Source organism: Aedes aegypti, chromosome 3 (assembly GCF_002204515.2).
Source record: "Aedes aegypti strain LVP_AGWG chromosome 3, AaegL5.0 Primary Assembly, whole genome shotgun sequence".
Classification (NCBI taxonomy): Eukaryota; Metazoa; Arthropoda; class Insecta; order Diptera; family Culicidae; genus Aedes; species Aedes aegypti.
The window spans coordinates 369,357,767-369,383,971 of NC_035109.1; the positions used below are offsets into that span (position 1 = coordinate 369,357,767).

Genomic DNA, 26,205 nt, shown 5'->3' on the forward strand with positions numbered 1-26,205 from the left:
ATATGAAACTGGAAACCAAAATTATGTAACTTAAACACGAAAATGTTTATTTAAATCTATTTTCCAAATTACTTTTGAGCGCTACCGTATATCAAAATGTTAGATTAAAGTATCCTTACATTTCAGTCAGTAATTAATATCAAACTTTGTATTGAACTTCAGAATTCCAATTTTTTGTTTCAACCCAGTCACTAAGGAAAACAAATAAAAAAATATATTGAAGGGGGGGGGCTGCTTGATATGCTACGTATTTGCCAAGGGGGAGTATCAGCATTTGTGACGAAATGCTATGAGGGGGGAGGGGGGTATAAAAAATCAGTGAAAAAATGCTACGTCATTTATGGACGGCCCCTTATGACTATTGCCGTACTGCATACATCAGTGTAGCAAAGTAGGCCGTTTCATGACAGATAGGCGTGATTATAAACAGCCTGTTACGATGAGTAAATGCAAAAAAAATATGACCTTGCGCTCAGCGGTTTTTATTCCGTTAAAATGTTACCGAATTCGTCGAAATTTTCAAGTGTGTGGATTTGGTTCTGGATTTTGATCTGAATTCCGATCAGCATATGTATTTCAATGTAGGTCTCTTGCTGGATCTGGATTTGGATCTGAATTTTGATCTAGTTTTTTATCTGAATGTTAATCTGGATTTGGATCTGGATTTCGAACAGCATATGCAAATAGGTCTCTATTTGTATTTGGATCTAGAATTCGATCTGGATTTGATGCTGATTTCAGGACGGTGATTTCAGGAGTATAACTTGCAGACCCACCATTTGTTTATTGATTTCAAGGCAGCGTGCGATTCAATGAATAGAAATGAGCTATGGCAGATAATGTCAGAATATGGTTTTCCGGCGAAACTAATTGGGCTGATACGTGCAACGCTGGATGGTTCGAAAACAAGTGTTAGAGTTGCAGATAAGGTGCTAACCTCTTTTGTGACGTTAGACGAATTTAATCATGTGGACGCCCTTACTAATTTGCTGTTCTAGGGCAAACAGGTATAATATGCCCCCCCCCCTAATGGAAAACTGCTCTATCGCAGTGGCAAATGCATTACTTCTATAGTTTTTGGTGTCAAAGTGTTATTTATGTACTTGGTCATGCTCTGCATACAACTTTCTCTTCCGCAGCGTAGTAGAAATGTTTCCAAGGAGAATTCCACCACTTTTTTCCCGAATGTACCATTTTCCTGAAAAAATCGTAATGTACTCGACATACTGAAAGCTATTCATAATTCTGCTGGCAAAATGTGCTCTCTCTCTCTCTCTCTCTCTCTCTCTCTCTCTCTCTCTCTCTCTCTCTCTCTCTCTCTCTCTCTCTCTCTCTCTCTCTCTCTCTCTCTCTCTCTCTCTCTCTCTCTCTCTCTCTCTCTCTCTCTCTCTCTCTCTCTCTCTCTCTCTCTCTCTCTCTCTCTCTCTCTCTCTCTCTCTCTCTCTCTCTCTCTCTCTCTCTCTCTCTCTCTCTCTCTCTCTCTCTCTCTCTCTCTCTCTCTCTCTCTCTCTCTCTCTCTCTCTCTCTCTCTCTCTCTCTCTCTCTCTCTCTCTCTCTCTCTCTCTCTCTCTCTCTCTCTCTCTCTCCTCTCTCTCTCAATTTTAAGCTGTATTCGAAAGGCCATACAAAAGCCAATTTTTACTGCAAAACCTGTAACCCACATGATTTAAGTTAACGGCATGCTGCCTTCGGCAAAGTTGTAGGTTTTAGCTAGATCTACAACTTTTTTATATGGAACGTTATGAAGAAATGAAAAACAAAACATTTGTTCACTGTCGTTATTCGATTTTAATCTAAGAAAATCATTCATTTGAAGCGATACTCATACTTGCTGTATTTAGCCTGCTATGTCGATAATTAAACAAACCCTGAAGAATGACTTTGAAGAAAGCTTTCGAGGAAACAGTACATTCGGGATAAATCCGGGAAATTTCGAACAATCCAGAGCTGCAAGAAATTACGGATGGAATTCAGCAAAAAGTTGGAAAATTTTAATTGAAAAGCTTAAAAATATTGATTGTATTTTTTCCTCGAATCTTAATGAAGATTTTTTTTATTTTTTTTTATCGGACATTAGAAATCAATTGGGTATCTAAATTCTAAGTGGACCATTCTTTATTTGGATCATGATTTGGTTTGATATTTAGATTTGGTTTTGGTTTTGGTTTGGATTGGATTTGGTTTAAAATTTCAAATTTTGATTAGAATTTTAACTTTACTTCACATAGGCCTTATTTGCAATCACATCTTCTCAAGCGGATATTGAATGGCAACCACATAATTTTCCTTCATTCCATCCTCTCTCTTACGCTTGCTTTTCTTCCTTTCTCCACGCTTTAGAAAAACGGGCAACTTTTTCGGAAAAACAAAGACGGCCACTGTTTTTACCTCGAAAGAAACACCACCGTAGTCGTCAGCGTCGTCATCTTCGGAACCGCTTCGTAAACGGCGTCGCATGACTCTTCCCAACACCTACTTGGATCGGCAACAGTCCAAACGGCCAAAATTCTGCACGCAACTCAGTTTGCGCATGTTTTTCTCCAAAATTTTCCTGCGCGCGCATTTTTTCCGTGGGGCGACCAAAGCCAGTCAAAGTTTAAAAGCAATTCGTTTCAACGCCATGGACATCAGTTCCGAGCAGTGATTCCGAGCAGAAGCAAGTGCCCCGAGGGAAGAGAGCGATCGCGTGTGTTAAGTGCCTTAAGTTGAAAACGGCGAGTGATTTTTTTAAGTGGTTTAAATTGTGAAATACTTGTAAAACACACACAGAACAAAAATGGCTTTGGAACGTCAAGTTCGTGCTAAGGTAGGTTTAAAAGTGTCCGCTATGATGCTGATTGGGAAATTATGCTGCCAAAGTCAGATTGTGCTTCTTTTTCTCGAATGACACTTTTCATCTATAATCAATTCCTCGAACAGCCAGTTTCCACGAAATGTGTTGCAGTTCAAGGGTGGTGAACTTGAAAGAACTATAAGTGCTCAAAAAGAAACGGTATTTGGTCATTTTCGCAAACACATGTTGTCAAAAATGCTGAGCACGGTGAAACTCGGAAGAATCGCCAATCGAATACAGAAGAGTGCATAATTAGTTCGTTCGCCACTTTAAAATGTATAATCATAGATCATGAATGCTAAAAACTTTTCGGGAAAGTGGGCTGTTCAGGAAAATGTGATATTAGGGGAACTAGCGTTCGGGGAAAAGTAATGCTAATGGTTGAAACCGCATTTGTTCGCAGATCGCCGGCAAGCGTGACCTGGAAAAGGACAAGGAAGCTCAGCACTGGATCGAGGATGTGCTGGGAGAAAAGTTCCCCGCCGGAGTGCTGTACGAGGATGCCCTCCGGGATGGGCTCATTCTGTGCCAGCTGATCAACAAATTGGCGCCCGGATCGGTGCCCAAAGTCAACACATCCGGCTCGCAGTTCAAAATGATGGAGAACATCAACATGTTCCAGCAGGCCATCAAAAAGTACGGGGTGCCCGATCTGGACGTGTTTCAAACGGTAGATCTGTACGAGAAGAAAGATATCGCCCAGGTGACCAGCACGATCTTCGCGCTAGGACGAGCGGTAAGTTATTTCTTCATTGTCTGTTTTTGGAACCACCAAATTTCTAAGTGCAATCTTTGAATACTTCGAAAAAAATTTAACCTTATCGATTATTTGATATCTCTCTGTGTCATGATTCGATTTTATATCGGATGCAGGCGTTGCAGAATTCGCTCTCATTTGAGAATGAAGCACGATCAAAGCAAGCAAAGAAAAACATCCCATCTGTTGCGGTCCACGATCGTCATTGTATCGCAAGGTGTAACAAGTCTGATAAATGGAAGCAGCGAGCAAGAGCCCCAACGAGAGAGCGATGATAAAATCCATTTTTCTCGCTTGTTTACCGTTGGGGATAGGTGTTTTTCTTTACTGGCACGATAAACAATCCACGAACTTCCAATAACAACAGTGTCCCCCAGGCTTGGAGCATGTTTAGAGGGGTTTTATCATGCACTACTATCCCCCCAATCTGATCAAACTTGTAGCAGTATACGATAAACAGTCTCTCATAATGTGCAGCATGTTATGATAGTTACAGAGAGCGATACGTGAGAGATTCTCTCAATTTTCTCAGGATTCAATCCCTGATCGGATGTTCATACCTATAGGTGAAAATAGAAAACAGAGTTGTCAGAAGGTGATCTGGTCACGGCCCTTTCCTACTGGTGTTCATTAGTTCGGTGAACACTCTTGAAGAATTGACACATGTTTTCTGCTATGGTGCAATGTTGCTTTCATTGGTAACATGCATCACATGATGAAATCAACTGTGATATAGTTTAATGTGTTATAATACTTAAACTTAGCTAAATGTGATTTGAAAATCTTCCACCCTCATGATCGACACTCCTTCCCTCTGATAGAATTCTTGTCTGATTGTCACCGTTAAACAATAATCACGCAGGTATGACAGGCCCCAACAGAAAACCCACTAGCCTACCTAATTTATGACCATATCCATATCAGTGTTGCAAAATATTGCATATTATGTCAATTGATATTCAACATAGTTGTCAACTAATCAACGATGGAAAGACAATTGTCTTTCAGTTATTCCTATCTAGTCTAGTCCAGTCCAGTCCAGGCATAAATCACGTGTTATTGACCGCTCAGCTTATACTTAATGGATTAAAATATTTTTATCAGTATACCGGGTACCCCCGTTGGTTTGACCACATTTAATCTGAACACTTTTTAATCTGTACCCCGTTAATTTGCACATCGTTCAGATTAAAAATGGTTCAAACGTCATTTAGCTCATGGAACGAAGTGAAGTGAGATGGAACGCTGTGGAACGGAACGCAGAATCAAAACAAAACAGTGAAAGAGGTAACCAAAAACACGTTTCTAGGGTGACTAGATGTTCAAATTAAAAATGAATCCCGATGCGATGGTTTGCATGAGGTACCGTTCAAATTAGCGGGGGTGCACGGTACTCGTACACGAATCGAGTTTCTAAAAGTGGTCAGAGGAACTTGGGTATATTCCTGTGGCCGGAGTTATTCCGGTGAGTTGGTCATGTCGGATGAAAAAAGGCTATTTTATGGGACATGCCAAGTTACCTTTATTTATATGCATTGACACTTAATGCCCTTTATAACCAGCTGTAGATGTTCAGATACAAACTGGCCACTTTATAGTAGATTTGAGGCATCCCAGGGGCCTGAAAATTGTCATTTGTATCAATCCAATGCAGGGATCACGGTATACCAGTATAACCTAGTTTTATCTGACAGTCTCAATCAGAGACGAAAAAAATCATGCTCACTACACTCAATTCACTGACATTTATGCCACCATCAAAGTAACCGCACCATCACCAATATGATGGTACCATGAAGATGGCACAAAAGTAGATGAAGAAAACAAACAACGATGCCCATGAACCAATGCAAGAGTTCACTAACTTGACGTTTGAGCGGTGCCGTGTTGTTTATGTGACCATGGAAACCAGTGAATTCGGCACCGCTCAAACGTCAAATTAGTGAACTCGTGCATCGGTCCATTTATCGTTGGTGTTTTTGATCATCAGAAGCAGAAGAGTGTCAGTTTTAGAAAATTGAGGATCAATGAGATTTATATTAATTGAAAAAAATGTGCTGTAATACGGGAAATAAACAATCCGACGCACGGAACGCGTCTTTCATATGCTTCGTGCGAAAATTATAACAGTTACTTCTCGAAGCGAAATGTAAAAAGGTGTTTCGTTTGAACCTCATTTTTTGTTTCCAATTATCACAAAGCGGTTGAGTATCAGCAGGTTATCTATTATATTATCTATGAGGAATGAGATTTATCACTTTGAAATTGCGAGCTGCTATGTCAACATGACCGCCCAAACGAATGACGAGCTACTTAGCCTTAAAAGGAAACTAACAATCTTGTGGCAGAGCGCTTTGCCAATGTTCGTTGTGTTGTCAAGGTGAGGATAAAAACAAATAGAAATCAACGAAGATTCTATCCAGCAAGTGTCAATATAGGGGAGGGCACGGTAAAAAGAAGCAAGGTATTATACTATGAGCCTATGCATGCTATAAAACGTTTGACTTTTACTGTGCGCTCTGTTTTCAAGATGTCCTTGAGAGAAAGCGAGACAGCACCAACACACGGCGCACAGTAAAAGTCATGAGAACAAAATAATTTATGGCACGTACAGAGGCTCATATTATATTTTGATGGAAAATCGTTGTTTACATGTGGGAATAGCCTACCTTGTTCTGTCTACCGTGGGCGAGAGTAGATCGAGTATTTTCGTCTGTAGTGTCAATAGGCCTCTACACTGTTTTGATTATGTATGGAATTTTGACGTTTACTGGCCTTGTTGTTTACAAATTTCGTGAAAGAGTGAAAAGGAGAGGTAAACTTTTGTGCAGAGCTCCATACTGAAATCGAAAACCAGTTGGCTCACTTCAATTTTTCAAAAACCGGTAACGGTTAGGGTTACCATATTTGCTCTCACTGAAAAGAGTACGTTTTTCAACTCTGTAAAACAGTACCGTAATCCGGGAGCAAATTGATCACTGGGGCGAATTTGATCAGGTCAATACCAAACAACATTTCATTCCAAGGATACTGAAGGTTTTGTGGGCACAACAGACATTCCAAGTTTTCAATTTTATAGATGCCTAATGATGATTTTGAACTATTTCATTTTTATTAGGGTCAGTTTTGCATAAAAATATTCACACTTTTTGAAGGTGTAAACAATACAGTTAGAAATGTCGGTGCTAAACAATCCACTGGTGCTATACCTACATGTCAAAATTGAATGTTGAAAAAGTTGTGTAAGCTTAAGTATGAACTACTGAATTCATTTTTGATATCATACAGCATAGCAAGAATAGTGTTTTGCTCATAAAACCGTTTGTTCTCAAATATTGTGCTTATTTTAAGCGAAATTGCCTACATTTAGGCGTATTGGGCACATTTTCAAAGTTTAATTTTGCAATTAAATGATCAAATACTCGAGTTGTAAGAATTTTGATATCATTTTCAGATTCAGGAAACCCAAATTTAGTAGACAGGGAATTTTTTATTTTTAAACCTGCTTTATCATATGGTGATCAATTTCGCCCCAGTGTGTCGTTTGAATTTTTTGGTACAAAAACTATTTTTATGACATTTTAAATATTATTTCATGTAAAGTTGATTACATAAACTGATAAAGATCAATAGAGTACTGGTTTTGTCGAAATTTATTTGACAAGGACGAAGGAGAACACAGCAAAAAGTTGTAAAATAGTGATCATTTTGCCCCCGGACTACGGTACTTAAGAGTACACTAAGCCTATCTTGAATCATTTCAAATGCGCTGCTAATTAATAATTTTGACATTTTCTAGCAAAGAAAAAATGTCTGATTCTTAATTACAGCCACTTTTCCTGCATTTCAATTAAAATTATGTTTAAGGGGGACACTATTCTCAACTTTTCATCAAAGATTTTACGAAATTTAACTCTTACTTTTCTCACCAATTCTATAATATGCTTTATTACAATATTGAACAATGACTCTGAGTGAATCGATTGTTTCAATCATTTTTTTTAATTACTAGTAAATGTAAGAAAATGTTGTTCGACTTTTTGTAATAATATTGTCTTTCAAATAAGGTTCGTTGAAAGAATTCTCTCCTTAGTATTTAGCAAGAAAGTGTAGAACAATATGAGTTTGTGAAGAAACCAGAAGAACTGAGAAGAGTGAAATGTGGATCTTAAAAGAACCTCAAGCATTGTCTTCGGTTTAAATTTTATTAATTTAGTTTATTTTTGTGATTTCCATACTACGCTTCAAAGTGAAACCTTTTCATTCCGACAGCTTTGATCAAACAATATTGCATCGCCAAAACGTCATTTCTAGAAAAAGTGCTTCATAAAAAAGTTGTTTCAATAAGCTTAAATTGTTCAAAACGAAGTGATTTTGAATTGTAACCGACTTTTTTTAATTGAAAATGAATAGTACACAACCAGTAGATTAACGTAGCGTATAAGCATATTACGTTTACGTAGCGTATATTTTTTTTTCTAATCATTTTTAGCTGATCGTACCAATTCGATTCAGCCAGTTTTTGTCGAAAATCGGTGAACACTCTGTGTTTTTTTTTGTCTACTTATCTCGTTTATTTCACAGGCTCGGGCGCCGTAGGGCATAACAGAGCCGAAATCTTTTCTTTTTTACATTATTTACATATTAAAAACTATGTTAGTTTGGGGAAGTTTTACGGTTAGGGAATACATTTATACAATAGGAAAGGAAAGGATTGGGATTTCTTAAGCTACTTAGACTACTAAGCTGATGAAGCTTGAAGCGACAGGATGTCCAGATCTGTAACGAATCTAAACAAAAACGGTTTGTGGGAGACACGACGAGAAGAGGACAATTTTAAGGGGAAAAAGAAAAACGGGGAACGAACGACAATCAAACTCGGATATTGATACGCTTCAAAAACAGAGAGATGAAATTCATATTTTCTAAATCAAGGCTCGCCAACACTTCCCTGACAGGCTTCTGCTGTTTTCCTCGGATCCAGTGAGTTTCAGTCAGCTCAGATCTAATGCCACGATGCTCACCGCATCTCCACACAACATGTTCGATATCCTTATAAGCCACGCCGCAAACACAAAGATTGCTTTCTGAGATCCTAATACGGTGGGTATGTGCGTTCAATGAATAGTGATTGGACATAAGCCGATACATGACACGAATGAAATCACAGCTCATGCTCAACCCCTTAAACCATGGTTTTTTCGACACCTGAATTATGGAATGTAGCCATCTACCCATTTCTCCATCTCTCCATTTCATGCAAAAATTCATCGAAGGCGATTTGACGCTCGTAAACATTGCCTTCTTTAGCGCCTACCTTAGCCAGATAGTACGCTTTCTCATTGCCCGGAATGGAGCAATGGGAAGGGACCCAAGCTAGGGTAATACTTTAAGAGCGATTTGACAAAGCACTCAATGCTTGGCGTATTCCATTCAGGAAGTACGCTGAGTGCTTCACCGGCTTCATTGACCGAACAGCCTCCAGAGAACTTAGACTGTCGGAAAAAAATGAATAAATGCTCGGGTGGGAGAGTACTGATGTACTTTAGGGCAACTATCTGTGTTATCCTGGGAAAATGTTGATCTGGATTCTTCTAAACGTTATTTTATTTGTCGATTATCGTCAGTAATAACTGAAAAAGAGTACACTTGAGCCCGTTTAGTAAAAAAGAATAGTACACAAATTTTTAAAGCAAAAAAGAGTACTTGTACTCTGAAAAAAGTACGTCTGGTAACCCTAGTAACGGTACATGCGGATTTTGCGAGAAATATAAGTGCGAGGAGGTAAAGATAGTAGGGTTTTGTTCTACTTCGTCGTAAGCGCTACTATTCGTCGTATCAAACTTTAAATGTTCCACTACGGCGGATATTCATACTTACCTGCAACATAGATTCATTATCCAAGTGTAATTTTGTGAAAGCTGTTATGGTTTTTACACTTGTACACCAAAAATGCAATAAAACTACTGTATTTCGGTAAATTTCAATTATCCACTTTGCACTTTTTCACTGAAATCGCATGGATGAATACGATTTGAGAGAAATGCTTAGCGATCGACTGAGCCACACCACTTTCCAACACAAGTTTCTTCCCGCCCCCGTGGATGACTTACTTCGCCGGGCACTTATTTTCACTATGAAAAACCTTCGTACTTCTTCACTGAAGGATTTCATTCCAATCACATGCCGTAAAACTTCAATAAATCACCAAATTTTACGAAATTTCCTCAACCGCCGCGTATAATTGAGAATGTAAACAAAGTTCAATCCGTCGTACTGAGAAAAAAAGCTTGTGCGCATCAATGTGTGCGCGACACTCGACGTAAAAATACGGTACCTTTGATTGTGTTGTTTTCGCTGTACTGTGAGCAAATGCCATAATTGTACGGTCAAAAAGTATTGTGTTCATGTGTTTGGGCTGAATTATGTAAAACATTTAATTATAGCGTTGATATGTTGTTTTTTAACCATTCAATACACACAGTGAGCCGTAAGTTGTGAGACGAATCTGGAAACTGATTGCGACGGAGTTGAAAACGATACGACGGACTGAGAATACGGTAAGATGCATTTTCTTTGCATTATTTCCAAAAAGAGATCAAGATTTATCAAAATGTTATTGTACAATGCTAAAGCCGTTTTGAGAAAGAATTGTTTGGCATCGGTTTGTATCAGCATCATTCACCGCAATACTGGGAAAATTGCAGTTCTCACTGACCAATGCTTAATACGATGGATACTAGCACATCACCCTATATTCTGAATTCAGTGTTCTACGAAGGTATTACCACACGTGGAGCCATGATGCAAATTCATCACTTGCTTGCACTCTTCATTCGAAGTTATTGAGCTCTCGCCGAGCGGTGTCACGAACACATGCGCAAATTTGCTGGTTGAAAATACTGCCATTTGATTTTGCTGGGAACAGCTGATCTTTGTTTGTATTTTCAACCAGCAATTTTTGAGTAGTGTTGGTGACATGTACCGTGTATGTACACGAGCGCAGAAACCACTATAGTCTCAATGTGTCAATAGAAAGAAAGATCGAATAAAAAATCTCTAGTGCTCTGTATATGCATCCTAGAGATTTGATGTCCTCGACAAATTATTTTGGATTGACCTGTACTACATTTTGACACCTTGTTATTTGATCTAGATGTGTTAAAACTGACCTTGATTAGTTTTATCTTTTGATAGGAGCGTCCTAGCAAAAAACTTTCTTCTGCAAAGTTGTTCATTGGGATATTTTTGATATTTCTTCTGAAGACACTAATACTTTATAACTGACGAGGATGACTCTGTATGACACTTCAGTAAAAACAGTCAAAAACTCGATTTTGACCCTTTTTTTCAGGCCCAAAAAAAAATGTTAAAAATTATATATCATATAGATTTTGAAGCTTAACAACTACAAAGTAAATTTACATCATTTACTAGTAAAGTTAACGGATTCAATGATACTTTTAGTAAAAACAGTCCAAAACAGTATTTTACAAAATCCCGGATAACTCATGAAGCGGCAGATGAGGCAGCTAGTTTTTTGTCTACGACTAGTCAAGAATATAAGTTCCATTGTAGTGAAGAATGAATGGGGCCGTGTGGGGCTTTTTTGTTTTAGTGATTACTTCTTTTAAAAACACTTTGTCAACATTCAATATGTTTTTTTTTTTGTACATTTCAATGCTTATAAATGCATGAAAATCTAATTGAATATAAGTATTTTAACATATTTTCTTTAAAATTTGAAACCACTACATCAAAAAAGGCCCACGTGTCCCCTCTTTTCTTTCTTCACGACAATGGAACTTATGTTCCAGTAGTTCTCCAAGGATGATTCTAGGATTTTTTGCAAATATTTCTACAAGGATTTCTCAAGCGATTTTGCCAGGAGTTTCTGCCGGAATGCCTCCAGTGATTCCTTCATACTGGGATTTCTCCCGGAAATTCTCCAAAGATTTCTTAGGGAACTCCTCCAGAGAATCTTCCAAGGATTTTTCAAGTGATTTCTCCTCATATTCATCAAAATAAATCCAGAGACTCCTCTAAGGATTCCTCCAGGAAAACCTCTACAGTGAATTGCAGAGAGGCTTTCTCCAGGTTACACTACAGTTTCTTCAAGGATTACTTCAGCCATTTCTCCAGTGATTTCTCCAGAATTTCCTCAGGTAGTCCTCTCGCGATTCCTTTAGGAATTATTCCTGAGAATTCCTCCAGGAATAGCACCAGGGATCTACAAAAAATAATTTCATGAATTCCTATAGATGTTGCTCAAGGGTTTCCTTCAGTAATTCGCCTCTAGGAAAATAGATACATGAATTATTCTAGGTATTTTTCCAGGTAGTCCTCCAGAGATTCCCCTTGAAATTACACCTGAGATTCGTTCTAAACCTACGAAAAAGCCTCTCGGGATTCCTCTGAGAATTTTTTAAGAAATTTCTACAGAGATTCGTCCATGAATTTCTCAAAAAGAATAAGGTACCGTGGGGGAAGTGTATCAGTGGGGTAAGTGGATCATTTGTCCATATTGAGCATAAATACTTGAATATGTTGAATGTTTTTGCACCATTGCATCGTTTTAGATTATGTTCTTACGTCCACACTGATACTAATGCAAAATTGGTACTACACGTACACTAACACATGCAAACTTGTTGGCTGTAAAAATCAATTAATTTCAAAATTGTTTTCCGTCGATCAAAAATCCATTGTATCTCTGCCTTAAATCAAATTCTACTAGTTTTTTCAACGCTTGGTGAACATTTCAGTTCTTATTGAATGAATCACAATGAAAAATATGTGATTTTTATAAATAAATACAGATATATTGGACATGATAGTGTATCTTTTTAATGGGGTGGGGTAAGTGGATCAAGTATTATTATAATTTATTGGCAGACTACTTACGATAATTTGAATAAGTTTGAATACTCGTAAATATTGTTTTGTTTTTACTTTTTCTCATTACTAGCTTGAATTTGTCTAATTGACTATAGAAAATTTGAATTAATACACCTAAATTTATGTTAATATTTCTGGTGCAAGAAAATATAAGAGAATGAATATTGCAAAATTCAAACAAAACTTTTCGTGGTTTATTAAAGCTGAGTTGTAAAAGAGCAAAATATACAAATTTTCCAATTGAAAACATAATATCGTACCTTATTTGACCACATAAATTGTTCTAGACAGATAATAGAAATACATTCATAAATAGAATAAGAAGATTTCAGTTTGTTACTCGAACATATATGTAACTAATATTTTTGAACTACCAGTGTTTTTCGAAAACTTAATTAGGAATAATCCTACAATACTTCAGTATAACTTTTGTAAATATATAAAAGAATTTTATCCAAATAATTCTAGCTACAATGTTTTGTTTTGTTCGAATTAGTGTGAACTACTGTATTAATATTCATAATCATATAATTAAGACACTTTTTAATTTTTAAAGTATCAAATCATGTCATAACTAGCACTAATAACAAGAACGAGAGCAATATCATTCTGAGTATACATAATCACACCATATATGTTTTAAGAATATATTTTTTTTAGTGGTGATCCACTTACCCCATTATGGTAGAGTAAGTGGATCGTTTGGTGCAAATTTTCAAGTCTTTCATACTCAATACATAAATATCAGAAAAATAATAATTTCTCCGGGGTTTCCTACGTGATCCGCCAGGAACTCCATTCCTGAAGATGTTTTTTGAGAAATCCTTGGATACGTTCCTGCAGGTATTGCTGAAACTATCCGCGTAGGAAACCCTAAAAAATCTAAAGTAATCCTTAGAGGAATCCGCGGTTAAAGTTCTGGAAGAATCTCTGGAGAAACTCCCGAGGAAATCCCTGGAGGAATTGCTGAAGAAATCCCTGGAACATTTCTGCTGTGTAGTCTTTATTTTTTCATGGGCTTTTGAGTATGAACATGACCATGAGCATGAGCATAGATGACCGTACAATTCGTAGTTGCTACTCCGTGATTTACTAGAACAATCGAAGTTGCACAGATATTTAACGAATGGGACTTGAGATTAGCTTACCATTCCTGTGCACATATCGAGAGCTCAAATTTTAAAAGTCAATAACGGCGCCGGCCACGTCCTTACGGTCATCGGGGGAGGGAAGGAATGTTAGTTAGACAACCGTTGTTACCACAGACCGAGTATACCTCTGCATCCCCACAGTTGACATGGAAAGGATATTGGGTTAGTGGGATAAGGTAGAGATCTGGGAGTCACCAACATTTGGTGATGCGATCCTTGATATAATCACGCCTAATCGGATTCGCGATATAATTCGATAATGGCATTGTACGCCGAACAAGTGTTCATCACTCGCCCACGCAATAGCAAGCGACGCAATCAATACTAACGATCCGCGGCGCTTTTTTATATAACGTCGTGATTGACGCGCGACATGTTTGATCCTGCTTCGTCGCCCGCCCTCGCAGGAGCAAACGTCAAGGTCCAAAGATCAAACACAACTCATTTACTTTTTCATGGGCTTTTTATAATAACGACTGCATATACGAAAAGCATATTTCATTAAAATATACAGTCGATTCTCTACCAGGTCATCCCTGAAACAATTTCTAGATGAAGCCAAGTAGTGATTTTTATGGAGGAATTCTAAGGGAAATTCCTGAAGGAGAAGCTGAAAAACATATCTTTGCATGAATACTATAGAGATTTACGAAGATAAATCCCTAGCGGAGTCTTTGGAGAAACTTCTATAGTAACCGTTGAAGGATTATCTAAGCCAAATACTAAAGGACTCTTGGAGGCATCTCTGGAAGAATCCCTGGAGAATCCTTGGAGGTATCCCTGTAGATATTTTGCTGGTGGAATCCGTAGAGAAACCCCTGGAAAACCCTGTAGGGATTTTCAGAAGAATTCCTTGAATAATCCTTAGAGAAATCCCAGGGAAAATGTCTAGAGCAATCCATGAAAAGACCTTCCAAAAGGAAATTCTTACGATATTTACTAATGAAATTCTGCAAGAATTCATAGGATAATCAATGAATAAATTTCATGAGGAACTGTTGGAGGAATCCCAAATGTTTTATTTGGAGACCCAGAACGAAACCCTGGAGACATTCCTGGGGAATTCCTGGAGTATAATCTGGATAAATCCTTGAAGTAAGTCATGTAGCAATTTTCCAGGTGGTAACTCTGAGAGTTTTCTTGGAAGAAATTCTTGAAGAATTCGTAAGTTGTTTCTGATAGAATCCCTGGAGAAATTCCAGGTATAATCTCTAGAACGACACGTAATGGAATCCCGGAAGAAATCTCCGGAATAATTTCTAGACGAATCTCGAGAGGACTACTTAGGGATATCCTAGTATGTATCCGTGGAGGAATCCTCGGAGGAAATTCTGGATAAATCACTAGAGAAATATCTTGAAAAATCCTTGAACAGATTCTCCAAGTGTACTTCCTGGAGGAATTTCTGGAGAAAGCCTTGAAGATAGCTCTTCAAGAATTCTTGCAGAGATTTTCCTGTAGGAATCCTTCGAGAAGCCTCTTGTAGATTTTCTAGAGGAATCTCTGAAGGAATACCAGAATAAATCGCTTGAAAAATGCCTTGTGGATAAATCGCTATAGTGATTACGGTGGTGGTAAAATCCCTAAAGGAATCTTCGAAAGAATTCCTTCAGAAATCTCTGAAAGAGTCTCTGGTGATATTTCGATAGAAATTTTGGAAGGATTCTCTTAAGGCTTTCCTGAAGGAACACCTGAAGCTCCAATTGAACAGGACTCAAAATTGCGATTGCTGCCAAATGTTAAAAAAAAGAAGTTAGTCATGGTTAATTTTTGATCCTTAATGTGTAACTTTTTCTTAATGCATTGGGAAGGTTAAGATGATTATTACAGTTATATTTCCTTTATAAAGATTTAGTACATCACGGGATTTTGCTAGACTGGATTTTATAAATTAATTCGCTTGCTTGGATGGATCCGTGACATTTCAATTGGTTTCTACCTGAGACGAGACTCGCGAAGACGGTCTTTTTTTTCTGTGATTGCTGAGTTTTTCTTTATTCCAATTTGTGTTTATACCAATTATGCGCATGCTGTTCAAACCCTCACATGAACCTCTCAGCAAAAAAATATTGAGTTTGCATCACATCGAATCATAAATAGCCGTTTGAGTGAAATTTCATACCAGCAAACGTAGCAGACATTAGAAATAATTAATCTTCAGCTTAGATTTATCAGCAACTTTAGAAAAAACTGCTCCGCCGACTGAGGTTTTTAATAACAGTTTACTTTGAACACAATACTTTTCACTTTTTCAGCCATTAAAACGGTGGACTGCATTTGACGTTTCCTGAGAGGGGACTCTGGGCTGCATATGACGTTGATATTTTTCCTCTTCGCGAGTCTCTGTCAGGTTTCTACTATGGACATTTTCTTTTTTTTTTTCAATTTCATCCTGAGAATGCACTTAGGAAAACCACATAAAGGTTCAGGGCCCACAAAGCTCGAAATTGCACTTTGTCTAGCTACTAAAATGATAACTGTGTTACCTTGTGTGTCTGCGCCCTAGAACGTTTACCGCTACGACTGCTGAAGCCTTGGCGAGGGATCATGAAGCATAGTAGTTTTCTAAATAGGTTTAGTGAAACCTCAAATTTACCATGCTACTTTATGTAGAGATACCATCTGACCGGTTCAGAAACTCAAGATATTCGATGTTTTTTTTAATCTGAGGCAAATAAGATACACAATATTAGATAGCAAAAATGCTAGAATTCAGTCTTCTGATTGACAATATTTAAAAACGAATCAATAATATGTGTTTATCCCATCCGATAGTGCTACAAACACCCGGAGTTCCCCGGACCGTACCTGGGACCGAAACCGGCCGACGAGTGCAAACGTAACTTCACCGAAGAACAACTGGCCGCTGGACAAACCATCATCGGACTGCAAGCCGGCACCAACAAGGGAGCGACCCAAGCCGGTCAGAACATTGGCGCCGGACGCAAGATCATCATCGGAAAGTAACTTCCCATCCAGGGACGGACGGACACATGGCCACCCCGAACCGGAAACCCACTTCGAGATGGATGTTTTGATTATCGTTTACAGTCGCAAACTGTTCGTATTTATGGGCGGAGATCTGGTTGATTTATTGCTTTACTCAATGGCGCAAATGGATGATCCAAAAACGATGAAGGAAAACCGCCCCCGAACGATAAACCATTTGCCATTTGCGTCTAACATTATCGACTTTGTGTATACGGATCTGCAAGAAAACTAAGCATGAACGGAAGATTTGTATTTGAACTTATAAATGTATTTTGTACCTATACGTATTATTAAGCGGAGAATGGAATTTTTGTATTGAACAAGGTATGAGCAATTTTGAAATGATTTATTTTTACAAAAATAACTTCTTATACTAAATAGATAGAAAGCGAGAGAGAGATCGGTGACAGAGAAAAAAAAAACACGTCGTCAATTAAGTGTGTCCATCGAAAGAAAAATCTCCCACGCAGCGACGGCAATGATGACCCAATGGCAAGATCTTATGAAAGGGGGATTCGAGGGGGATTCTGGCTGACATTTTCAAATGTTCGTCCAAACACACGCTTTCCAGCCCATTTGGCACATGCTGCGCACATTTGGGGTTTATTTTCGAACGCATGAGTAACGTGAGTTTATAGTTTGTAGGGAATCGATGTAGGTATAGCTAGGTGGGTGTATGTTCACTTTAGACACGGTGAAGTCACGTTTAGAGGACACCGCCAGCTGGCACATGTTTTCGCGTTTCAATACGATCGAGTTGGTTGGTAAAATTTTCCGTGAAATGGAGCGCAAGTTTTTTGCTTCGGCGACTATTCTGTATGCAACGTTTCCTGCTCAGTTTATGGGCAATTATTATCTTTAACAAAATAAGCTTAGATTTTGTCTACTATTAGGGTAACATATTATTATATGGACTGTTATGTATTATTTTTTCGAGCTACCCGTGCAGAAATGAGGTGCTGCCCCTCAAAACGTGATATTGATTTGATTGACATAAGAGACACAACAAATCAAATTATCAAAACTTTATTCTTGGAACTTCTGAGCCACAGCAAAATTTGATGTTTGCAGATCTAATGAATAGCTCGCTGCTATTGCTAAGATCTTACAAAAGCGTAATATGATATGCCTATGCTATTTTAGATGTTAATTGTGGATATAATTTTCAGGTTTTTTTTTCTCTCATATCTATCAAGTGTAACCAGTGGTGTGTTGAAGTGTCCAAGATTTGTGAGACTATTGTGATTTTGTGTATCGTTTTGCTGTTAAATAACCAATACCAAGAAAATATTAAATTATTCAAAACTGGACACCACCCCACACCCACTGTGAAAAACGCAGCCGCATTGTATTAGTTCCGCTACTCACCATCAGACACCGAGAAGGATAAGGATGGGCGGCCATTGTGTGTGGTGTAAAGGGGGGCATGATGAGGCGAAATTTGCTGGGAGGAAAGTTCTTAACGGACAAATATTAACCGCCATCGCTGAACCGGCAATTACCTTGCAACATTCGTGAGCTAGCTTAATTGAGTGCTAAAAACTTTAAATCCATAAAATAGAAAATGACTTCGGTCTAAAGAGTGGAAGTGAGCGGATAGACATCCAGGTACTGTTAACCAGTCGAAGCTAAAACCCCATCACTAAACGCCAAAACCCTCTATACACCACCCCCTTCATCCACCAGGACCCCGTAGTTTACCAATAGTTCAACCCTGAGCTTTCTCCTGGGTTTGGCCCTGAACCGGAGATTGGATCCGTCCGAAGCATCACTGGACGTGAACCGTGGCCTCGGCATAGTTCGGAGTTGGCCTAGAGTCGACAAGGGTGCCACTCCGTAGCATGCCACAGCGAGCCATAGGCGTCACTTCTTCTTACTGGCGTTACGTCCCCACTGGGACAGAGCCTGCTTCTCAGCTTAGTGTTCTAATGAGCACTTCCACAGTTATTAACTGAGAGCTTACTATGCCAATGACCATTTTTGCATGCGTATATCGTGTGGCAGGTGTGATATTTTATGCCCTGAGATGTCGAGAAAATTTCCAACCCGAAAAGATCCTCGACCGGTGGGATTCGAACCCACGACCCTCAGCTTGGTCTTGCTGAATAGCTGCGCGTTTACCGCTACGGCTATCTGGGCCCCTGATAGGCGTCACCTAGTCGTTGAATAGAGGCGGCCATTTTGTAAACGGCCTGAAGTTAAGGAGTCGAAGGGCAGTGTGAAGGAGAGTAAAGCCAGCCGGCCGTCCACCCCAAACGAGACCGTGAAGAAGAAGGTGAAGTACCCGCCGACCGTCCAGCCGAAGCGAGAAATAGAGGAGAACCGCTCAGGAAGAAGAAGAGGTGAAGTAGCGGGACACGAAGAAGGGGCCCCGCCGATAAGAAAGAAGAAGAGAATAAGTGAGGTAGGAGATAGCGTTAAGAAAATGGGAGTAATAAAGGTACACACTTCGAAAAAATCATGTAAATCTAAGTAATAGCAGATGCACATAAAAGAAGCGACCCGTTAGACTTAAGTTTACGTCATTTCTTAAATTTACATGATAACAGAAAACCAAAAAAAAATACACGTCAAGATTTAAAAGTAAATCATTACAACTCACTTTTACATCTTGACGTGTAATTCATTTTTCATTCGTTTCACTGAATAAATCATTGAAAATATTTACCTCTTTACAATTATCGACGTGGGCTTCGGTCAAATTCCAAGTACATATTCAAGCCAATGAATTTGGCGCTTCATCCTGCAAACTTGTTGAATTTCTGGAAAACGGATCATTTGGCTACATGAATGCAGCACTTTTTCACAATATCAACAACAACGGTGTTTGCACTAACCACACTACACTGCTGAGTAAATGAAGGCTTAATATCTTGAGATCACAATTCCATTATGTCTAATTGCTTCGAGGGATCGTTTGTTCAGTAACCAATTGACAAAATCACGAAAAACCACACAATCTCCCCCATTCAAGTTAACATCGAGACGACTTCTGGGGGTGGTGGATTATATCGGGAGAAATACTTTGCACAGATTTTAACTATTATTAACACAACACTGATTTTGCTTCCCAAATGACACATTTGCTGAAAATCATTTTATTACGTTACACGATTCATTTTACTTTGAAAAGAACAAAACCAGCGAACGATTAGCAAGTTAAAAAACGCGGCGAGCGACGACCGTCCATCTTTGACGTTTGACTTGGTCAACTGCCTGACGCTATCAACAATGTCAAAGAACATGTAAATTTACGCCTTGTGACATTCGAAATTAAGACCTGTGTCTATAGTGCGCATTGTACCTTCGTGCTGTGCGTACACGAATTCTATCTGCTCTTGGAAGTTTTCTTAAAAACTACCTAAAGCAATAAAACAGTACTTTTCAGTGCTAAAATTAAAAACGGTACTTTTCAGTGCTACTAAAACAGTACTTTCCAGTACTATTTTTTCTGCTATTGATCCCTTTACGATCCTTGTATGGACCCGTGCCTTCGATTTTTCGTTGGACCCGTTGGCGAAAGCTAGCGGTGGTAATCCTTCTTGGACACCGCCTCGGAAAAAACCTCTTGAAGGTCACGTCTTCTTTCGTTTATTAATTCAACATGGTATCAACAACAAACAAAACGAAGGGTGAATCTCTGAATTCACAACTTCCTTCCAAAAAAGTGGGTTTTAAAACTGTCACTACACGTGGCAAGAATGGAAGAAAGGACGTTTCTCCGGAATGCGAACTTTCTTCCAAGGGTGAAATGAATAATTGTATCGAAATGAGCAATCAGTTCGATGCTCTAGACAAATTTTCCGAACACCAAATCGAAGCAGCCTCTAGCCCAGGCTCTTTAATTCAAGTGAGGAAGCAAAGAGTGCCGCCTATCGTGGTCAGTTGTTTCGAATTTGGGGGATTTAGGCAGGAGATCTTGAACTCCATTAGGGGAATCAAGGTTTCCTTCCAAATCGCAAAGAAAGGAGACTGTCGCGTTTTGCCGGAAACTATTAAAGATCGCGAACTTCTTCTCAGACATCTTGAAGAGAAGAAGCACAATTTTTTTACTTATGACGACACAACTGAACGTTTGTTCAAAGTTGTCTTGACAGGTCTCTCAAGTGACTATAAATCACCTGAAGAGATCAAAAATGGAATAAATGATTTAATTGGATTTTTCCCAGTCCAAGTAATCATTATGAAAAAGAGAACCCAATCTGGCATTGTTCGGAAAGGGCTTTCTCAAGAATTTTATTTAGTTCACTTTAACAAAAAAGAACTAAATAATATTAAAGCTTTAGAAAAAGCAAAACTTTTGTTTGATGTCCGTGTGACATGGGAACATTTCCAGAAACCTGGAGGAAATTACCAGAACCCCACTCAGTGCCGTCGGTGCCAAAAGTGGGGTCATGGTACAAAAAATTGTCGCATGGATTCTAAATGCATGATTTGCGGAGATTCTTCTCACGCCAAGGACGTCTGTCCAGTGAAGGAAGATACCGATAAATTCTTTTGCGTCAATTGTAAGAGAAATCATAAGTTCAATTATTGGTCTTGCCCTTCGCGCAATAGAGTCATTGAGGCTCGTGCCAGGCAGATGAAAGATAATATCCGTTACGATAACGGTCGTTTCCGGAATTTCCCTGGAATAACAATACAATACGTACAATACTCATTTTTCAGTTAACGATCACTTGATCATGAATCATACCCATCAGGAAGATCATAATCATGCTCATTCACAAACTAATTTTAATCCGTCGGGTAGCCGTTCGAATCTTTCAATTTCGAATGTATCTACCCACGGAAAATCCTTTGCCGATATCGTAGCAGGAAATTTGAACTCCTCCCCCTCGTTCTGTTAGGAATTCTGAAGGTTGGGAACCACTATTGCTCCCACCTCGGCTTTGTCCTGGGACTTAGGGTCGTTTACGCGATATCGAAGGAATTGGAGGCGGAAGGACTTCCCTTGAAGAACAAAACAAGGTGGACCGACCAACAAAAGAGAAAGAAAGCAGGGCTTGCGCTTTGAAATGATATGCGACAAGTAAAAAGTTTAACTTTACATCATTCTATTATTAATTTCTTGATTCATCATAGCAAGGAAGGGGGGGGGAGTAACTCAAGGAAAGGAAAGCAAAGGAAAGGAGTTTACTCACATACCGTTTGCTGTGGGCACTCTAGCAGCTGGCAGGAAGTCGGCTTCCCTCGACTGTCCGGGATCGGAATCGTCGGGACCCCATCGGCATGCTCTTCCGTCCTTCCTGGTAACGTTTGGTGGTGAATGGATGATGACTCACACGTCGGCGGGGAACCGTCTCGGGATTCTCTGGCTCTTCTCTCCTGGCCGTCCACACGACAATGGTAAATCCGGAACTGTTGTCTCGGGATGAAATAGGGGGTGGCGGGCCGCTATCCTCTGACCGACCGATAATGGGGCGACGGAATGGCACAACGGCGATGATTCCGTTCACTCACTAACAGTCACAATCGGGACCTTTTTCCACTTTCACTCGACTTAACTTATCCGTTCACTATCGGAGTAAAAAAGAAATTAATTAAACTCGCGCACAACTGGCGGTGACTGTTTGCGTTCACCTAATAGAGGCCGATTCTGGGATGACCGGCAGTTTTATCTCCCTCTCGGTGGGTGACAGTCAGCTGTTCGCTCGATGACATTGACGGTTGGTAGCAAGTGGTAGCGGAGTAGGGATGTTCAGGATAGGAAAACGGGGGTTTAAATTCGATATTATTTTTTTGTTTCGTTAAGTTTATTTAATTCAGTTCAATTTCAATTCCAATTCATTCGTTTAATTTCATGCACCTTTAATTCTATAAAAAAATATTTCAAATTACGATAAGCCCTAATAATAAGAATAACAAGAATAAAAACTATTTACAACGATAAATTATGTACACCATGGTTTGGTCACCACTTTTATGTGCTGTACCAATATGGACTAGCTGTTGTAATATCAGGAAGTTAGCTCTGCAGAGAATTCAAAATAAAATTTTGAAAATGATTCTGAAGCTTCCTCCCTGGTATAGTACCAATGAGTTACATAGAATATTCAATGTTGAAACATTGGAACAAATGTCGAATAAACTAATTAATAATTTCAGGCAAAAATCGTTACAATCTTCTATTGCCACGATTAATGCGTTATATGTTTAGGTTAAGTTAGGTTAAGTATATTAAAAACTTTTTTTTTTTCTTATATGCAGGTGAAATCAACTCACCTGTAAAAAATCTGAACTGCTACGGCAAATGAAATGTAATATGTTGTTAACAAAATGTTAATTAAATCTTAAATTTGTTTTACTAAATTAGGATGATAGTGTTGTCTAATAACACAGAACACCTAGATATAAGAAATGAATGTAATGTTTGGAATGATACTAAAAAAAAACCTGTGTCTAGTTTTCGTGGTTTACTCATGTAAAACAGAAAACTTGACTTATTTTTTAGAACAGGGTATGAAAATGAATGTCGGTTTCTGTGTGCATCAAAGAAAACGTAAATATAAGTGATACCTCGATATAACGTAACTCGATATAACGTAATTTTTACCTCGATATAACGTAACTTTTTTGTTGACCCCATTTATTTTTACAATTTTTATTAAAAACATGGTTTATGAACTGCTATAAACATTTTTCAACACACTCAATCACGATTTGCTTATTCGGTAATTTTTTATACTGGGTACGAATTGTAAATCATAAAAAATACCGAACTTTCAGCTTTTTGATTGAAAACTTCTTCAGTAATAATTTTTACTTTTTACTGAACTACGGTAGCTGTCAGACCCAATTTTGCAACATTACCGAACAGGCCGAAAAGTCAGTAAAAACAATTACCGACTATTCAGTAGTTGATGTTTTTTTACTGACTTGTCGTTAAAATCAAATCAAAACAAACTGATGTGCATGCGGGAAAGTGTCAAATGAGAATCTCCTGCTGTAAAATCGTCCGGCGCCGGGAGACACGGCTATGGCAACCAAACTTTTCCTGCACCTATTTTTCGATTTCTCGTCGTAAGTAGTCGAAATTTAGTGAGAAACTCAACCATTTTAAGCAACCAATACGGCTCAGGACGATTTAACTACTTCCGTTGGTAAATTCGGTTGGTTTCCATACAAGAGGTAAATTCATCATTGAGTTTGCCTCTTGTATGCAAACCAACCAAATAATGATTTTGTCACAAATTTTTCGATTATTTCCACTGAGATATGAGCATACCGTAGATGTTTATTCGTACGAAAAATGCATGTCGATGTTCATGTTCATGTCGATTGGGTTTTAATTTGTATTGATTTCTGAAAAAACAGTATCCGGAAAAGCAAAGCATGAAACTTGGGAAACTAGAAAGCCAGTAAAAACGCTCTACAATTTTACTGACTAAGTCAGTAATTTCCATCAATCAAAACATATTTTGGTTTACTGGGTTTTTTCGGTAATCGTAAAAATTACCGAAAAAACCGTAGTTCCAAAACACAGTAAAATTTTACTGGGGTCGGTAATCTGAATTGGCTGTGAAGATTCAAACACCAACCAATACTAAATCAATTCAAGCGTTTACCACAGACAAACAGACGTAACACTTATAACAAATAACGATCAAAATCATAGTCGAGAGAGCATGTACGCCCAATGCTAAAATTGATGTATTTGGCCGGTAGACCAACAGATGGCGGTAGTGTGTAAACGTCAAACACGAACAAAAACTATGCGAGCGCTGCCGGTGGTGGACTGACCACCTACAATATATTTGAATCGACCGTTAAAAAGGTGGTCGATGGACAACGGTAAGAGTGTGATGTCTGTTTGTCTGTGCGTTTACTATCACTGAATACAGTCATAAATCGATATCGAAATTTCTCGACGGATTCTGAGGATGCCTCCAGACATTCCGACAATGATTGCTCCATTCATGTATAAACTTAAAACCTATTCTTAAAATAATTCCGACAGGGATATTCCAGAAATTCTGCAAGTTGACCCTCCAGATATTCATGTGTTATTTCTCCAGGATACAATGTGGATTCAACTATGCATTCTACAAACAATTCCACATCCCGGTCAACCAGTCAGTGATTTTCGATAGCGATCGATATAGATTCGTTTTGAACCGTTAGCGATCGCCATCGTTGGTCAAAGATCTATAAAGAATTATGAAGACTGGTTGGTCGGGATATGATACCTTATACTTTTCCGGAGTCTAGCAATTCATAAATTATTTCAGAATTTTTTCATGAATTCTTCCAGCGGCCTTTTTAAAGAACAATCCAGTTGTAATTCTTGGAATGCTCTACAAATTATTTAAAAATCGTACAGGTATTCGTCCAAAAACCCCGAAGAACAATTTTCTTGGCATTTCTCCACCGATTTAATTATGATTTTCTGCAGAACTTTTTACAAATATTTATGCAGAAATTATTCTATATACTACTTTAGGTTCTTCAAGGATTCTATGTGAAATGAAATCTTTCATTGATTCCAACACGAATTTCTAAAGAAAGATTCCAATGATTTCATTGGGTTCTTCAAGTAATTCTTGAAGACGATAAGTCTAGAAATTTTTCTATGCATTTTTATTACAAAAATATATTCAGGGATTCCAAAAACTGAGCATTCTCCTCCGGAGATCCTCCTTAAATACTACCGAAAATTCACAACGTATTCTTTCAGAAACTTTCGCATGAAAAATTACTCGAAAATAGTTCTTGTTTTTGTCAGTTTCCTAGTGATTTCTTCATGAATTCTAAAAAACATTTTTCAAAGAATTCTTGGGACATTCATTCTAAAATTCTGTCCAGAAATTACAAAAAGATTTGCTTTAAGAGTTTTACCACGAGTTCCTCATAACAAAATTCTTGAAATTCCATAACTGCTTGCTAGAAATGTTCATTGATTGCTCAACATTAACATTTTTAAAGATTTCTGAAAGATCTCATTTATGAATTTATTGTATAGTTTCTCCGAGTGTTCAAGGATTCCTCCAAAGTTTTTTCCTGAATACATTTCATTAGGGAATACTGAAATAAAAAGGTAAATGTAAAAAATAAAACAAAAAGAAAAATATAAGCAAATTTCATACGGAAAAATATTTAAAAAAAATATGTGAGATAAACTGAAAATGCCTGCAAGTTCAATAATATCAATGTAAGACCCATTTTCTCACCAAACAATACATGATGAACGAAATTCAGAAAAAAAATCTGCTTCGATATAACATAACCTCGATATAACGTAACGAAAATAAAAATCGAGTTACGTTATATCGAGGTATTACTGTATTTATGTTTACGTCCTCGATAATTTGTGTGTAATTAGAATTAAGGCTCATGTAAATTTAGCTTTTTTTAAGAGTGTACCTTTTGTGCGAAAATCGGAATAAAGTGGGTTTGTGTTCAGCAAAGGTAGTTTAGTGTGTTCATGGTCGCGATAGTTAAGCGCGTACGCCGACCCTGAGGCTATTGTAGAGAGGGGAGTCCCAGTGCTGGGCAGGGATCGCCTCATTAGTTACACAAGTTAAATTGAATTGTAAATATTCATATCAAAGCAAAAAGAAAAAGCGCAACGGTGA

General features: G+C 38.2%; 1 protein-coding gene and 1 long non-coding RNA gene across 2 annotated transcripts; one reads left to right on the forward strand and one right to left on the reverse strand.

Annotated features, from left to right (window-relative positions):
• Positions 1-2,611: 2,611 nt before the first annotated feature.
• LOC5568441 (muscle-specific protein 20) lies at positions 2,612-17,052 on the forward strand. The gene is made up of 3 exons (XM_001652223.2): positions 2,612-2,806; positions 3,237-3,569; positions 16,415-17,052. Exons 1-3 carry the CDS (start codon positions 2,777-2,779, stop codon positions 16,604-16,606), a joined length of 555 nt encoding a protein of 184 aa, XP_001652273.1. The 5' UTR covers positions 2,612-2,776; the 3' UTR covers positions 16,607-17,052.
• Positions 17,053-21,670: 4,618 nt separating this feature from the next.
• Positions 21,671-22,253, reverse strand: LOC110678406. The gene is made up of 2 exons (XR_002501573.1): positions 22,214-22,253; positions 21,671-22,149 (listed from the first exon to the last, which is right to left on the reverse strand). It is a non-coding gene; the product is annotated as an uncharacterized LOC110678406 (long non-coding RNA).
• Positions 22,254-26,205: the final 3,952 nt, after the last annotated feature.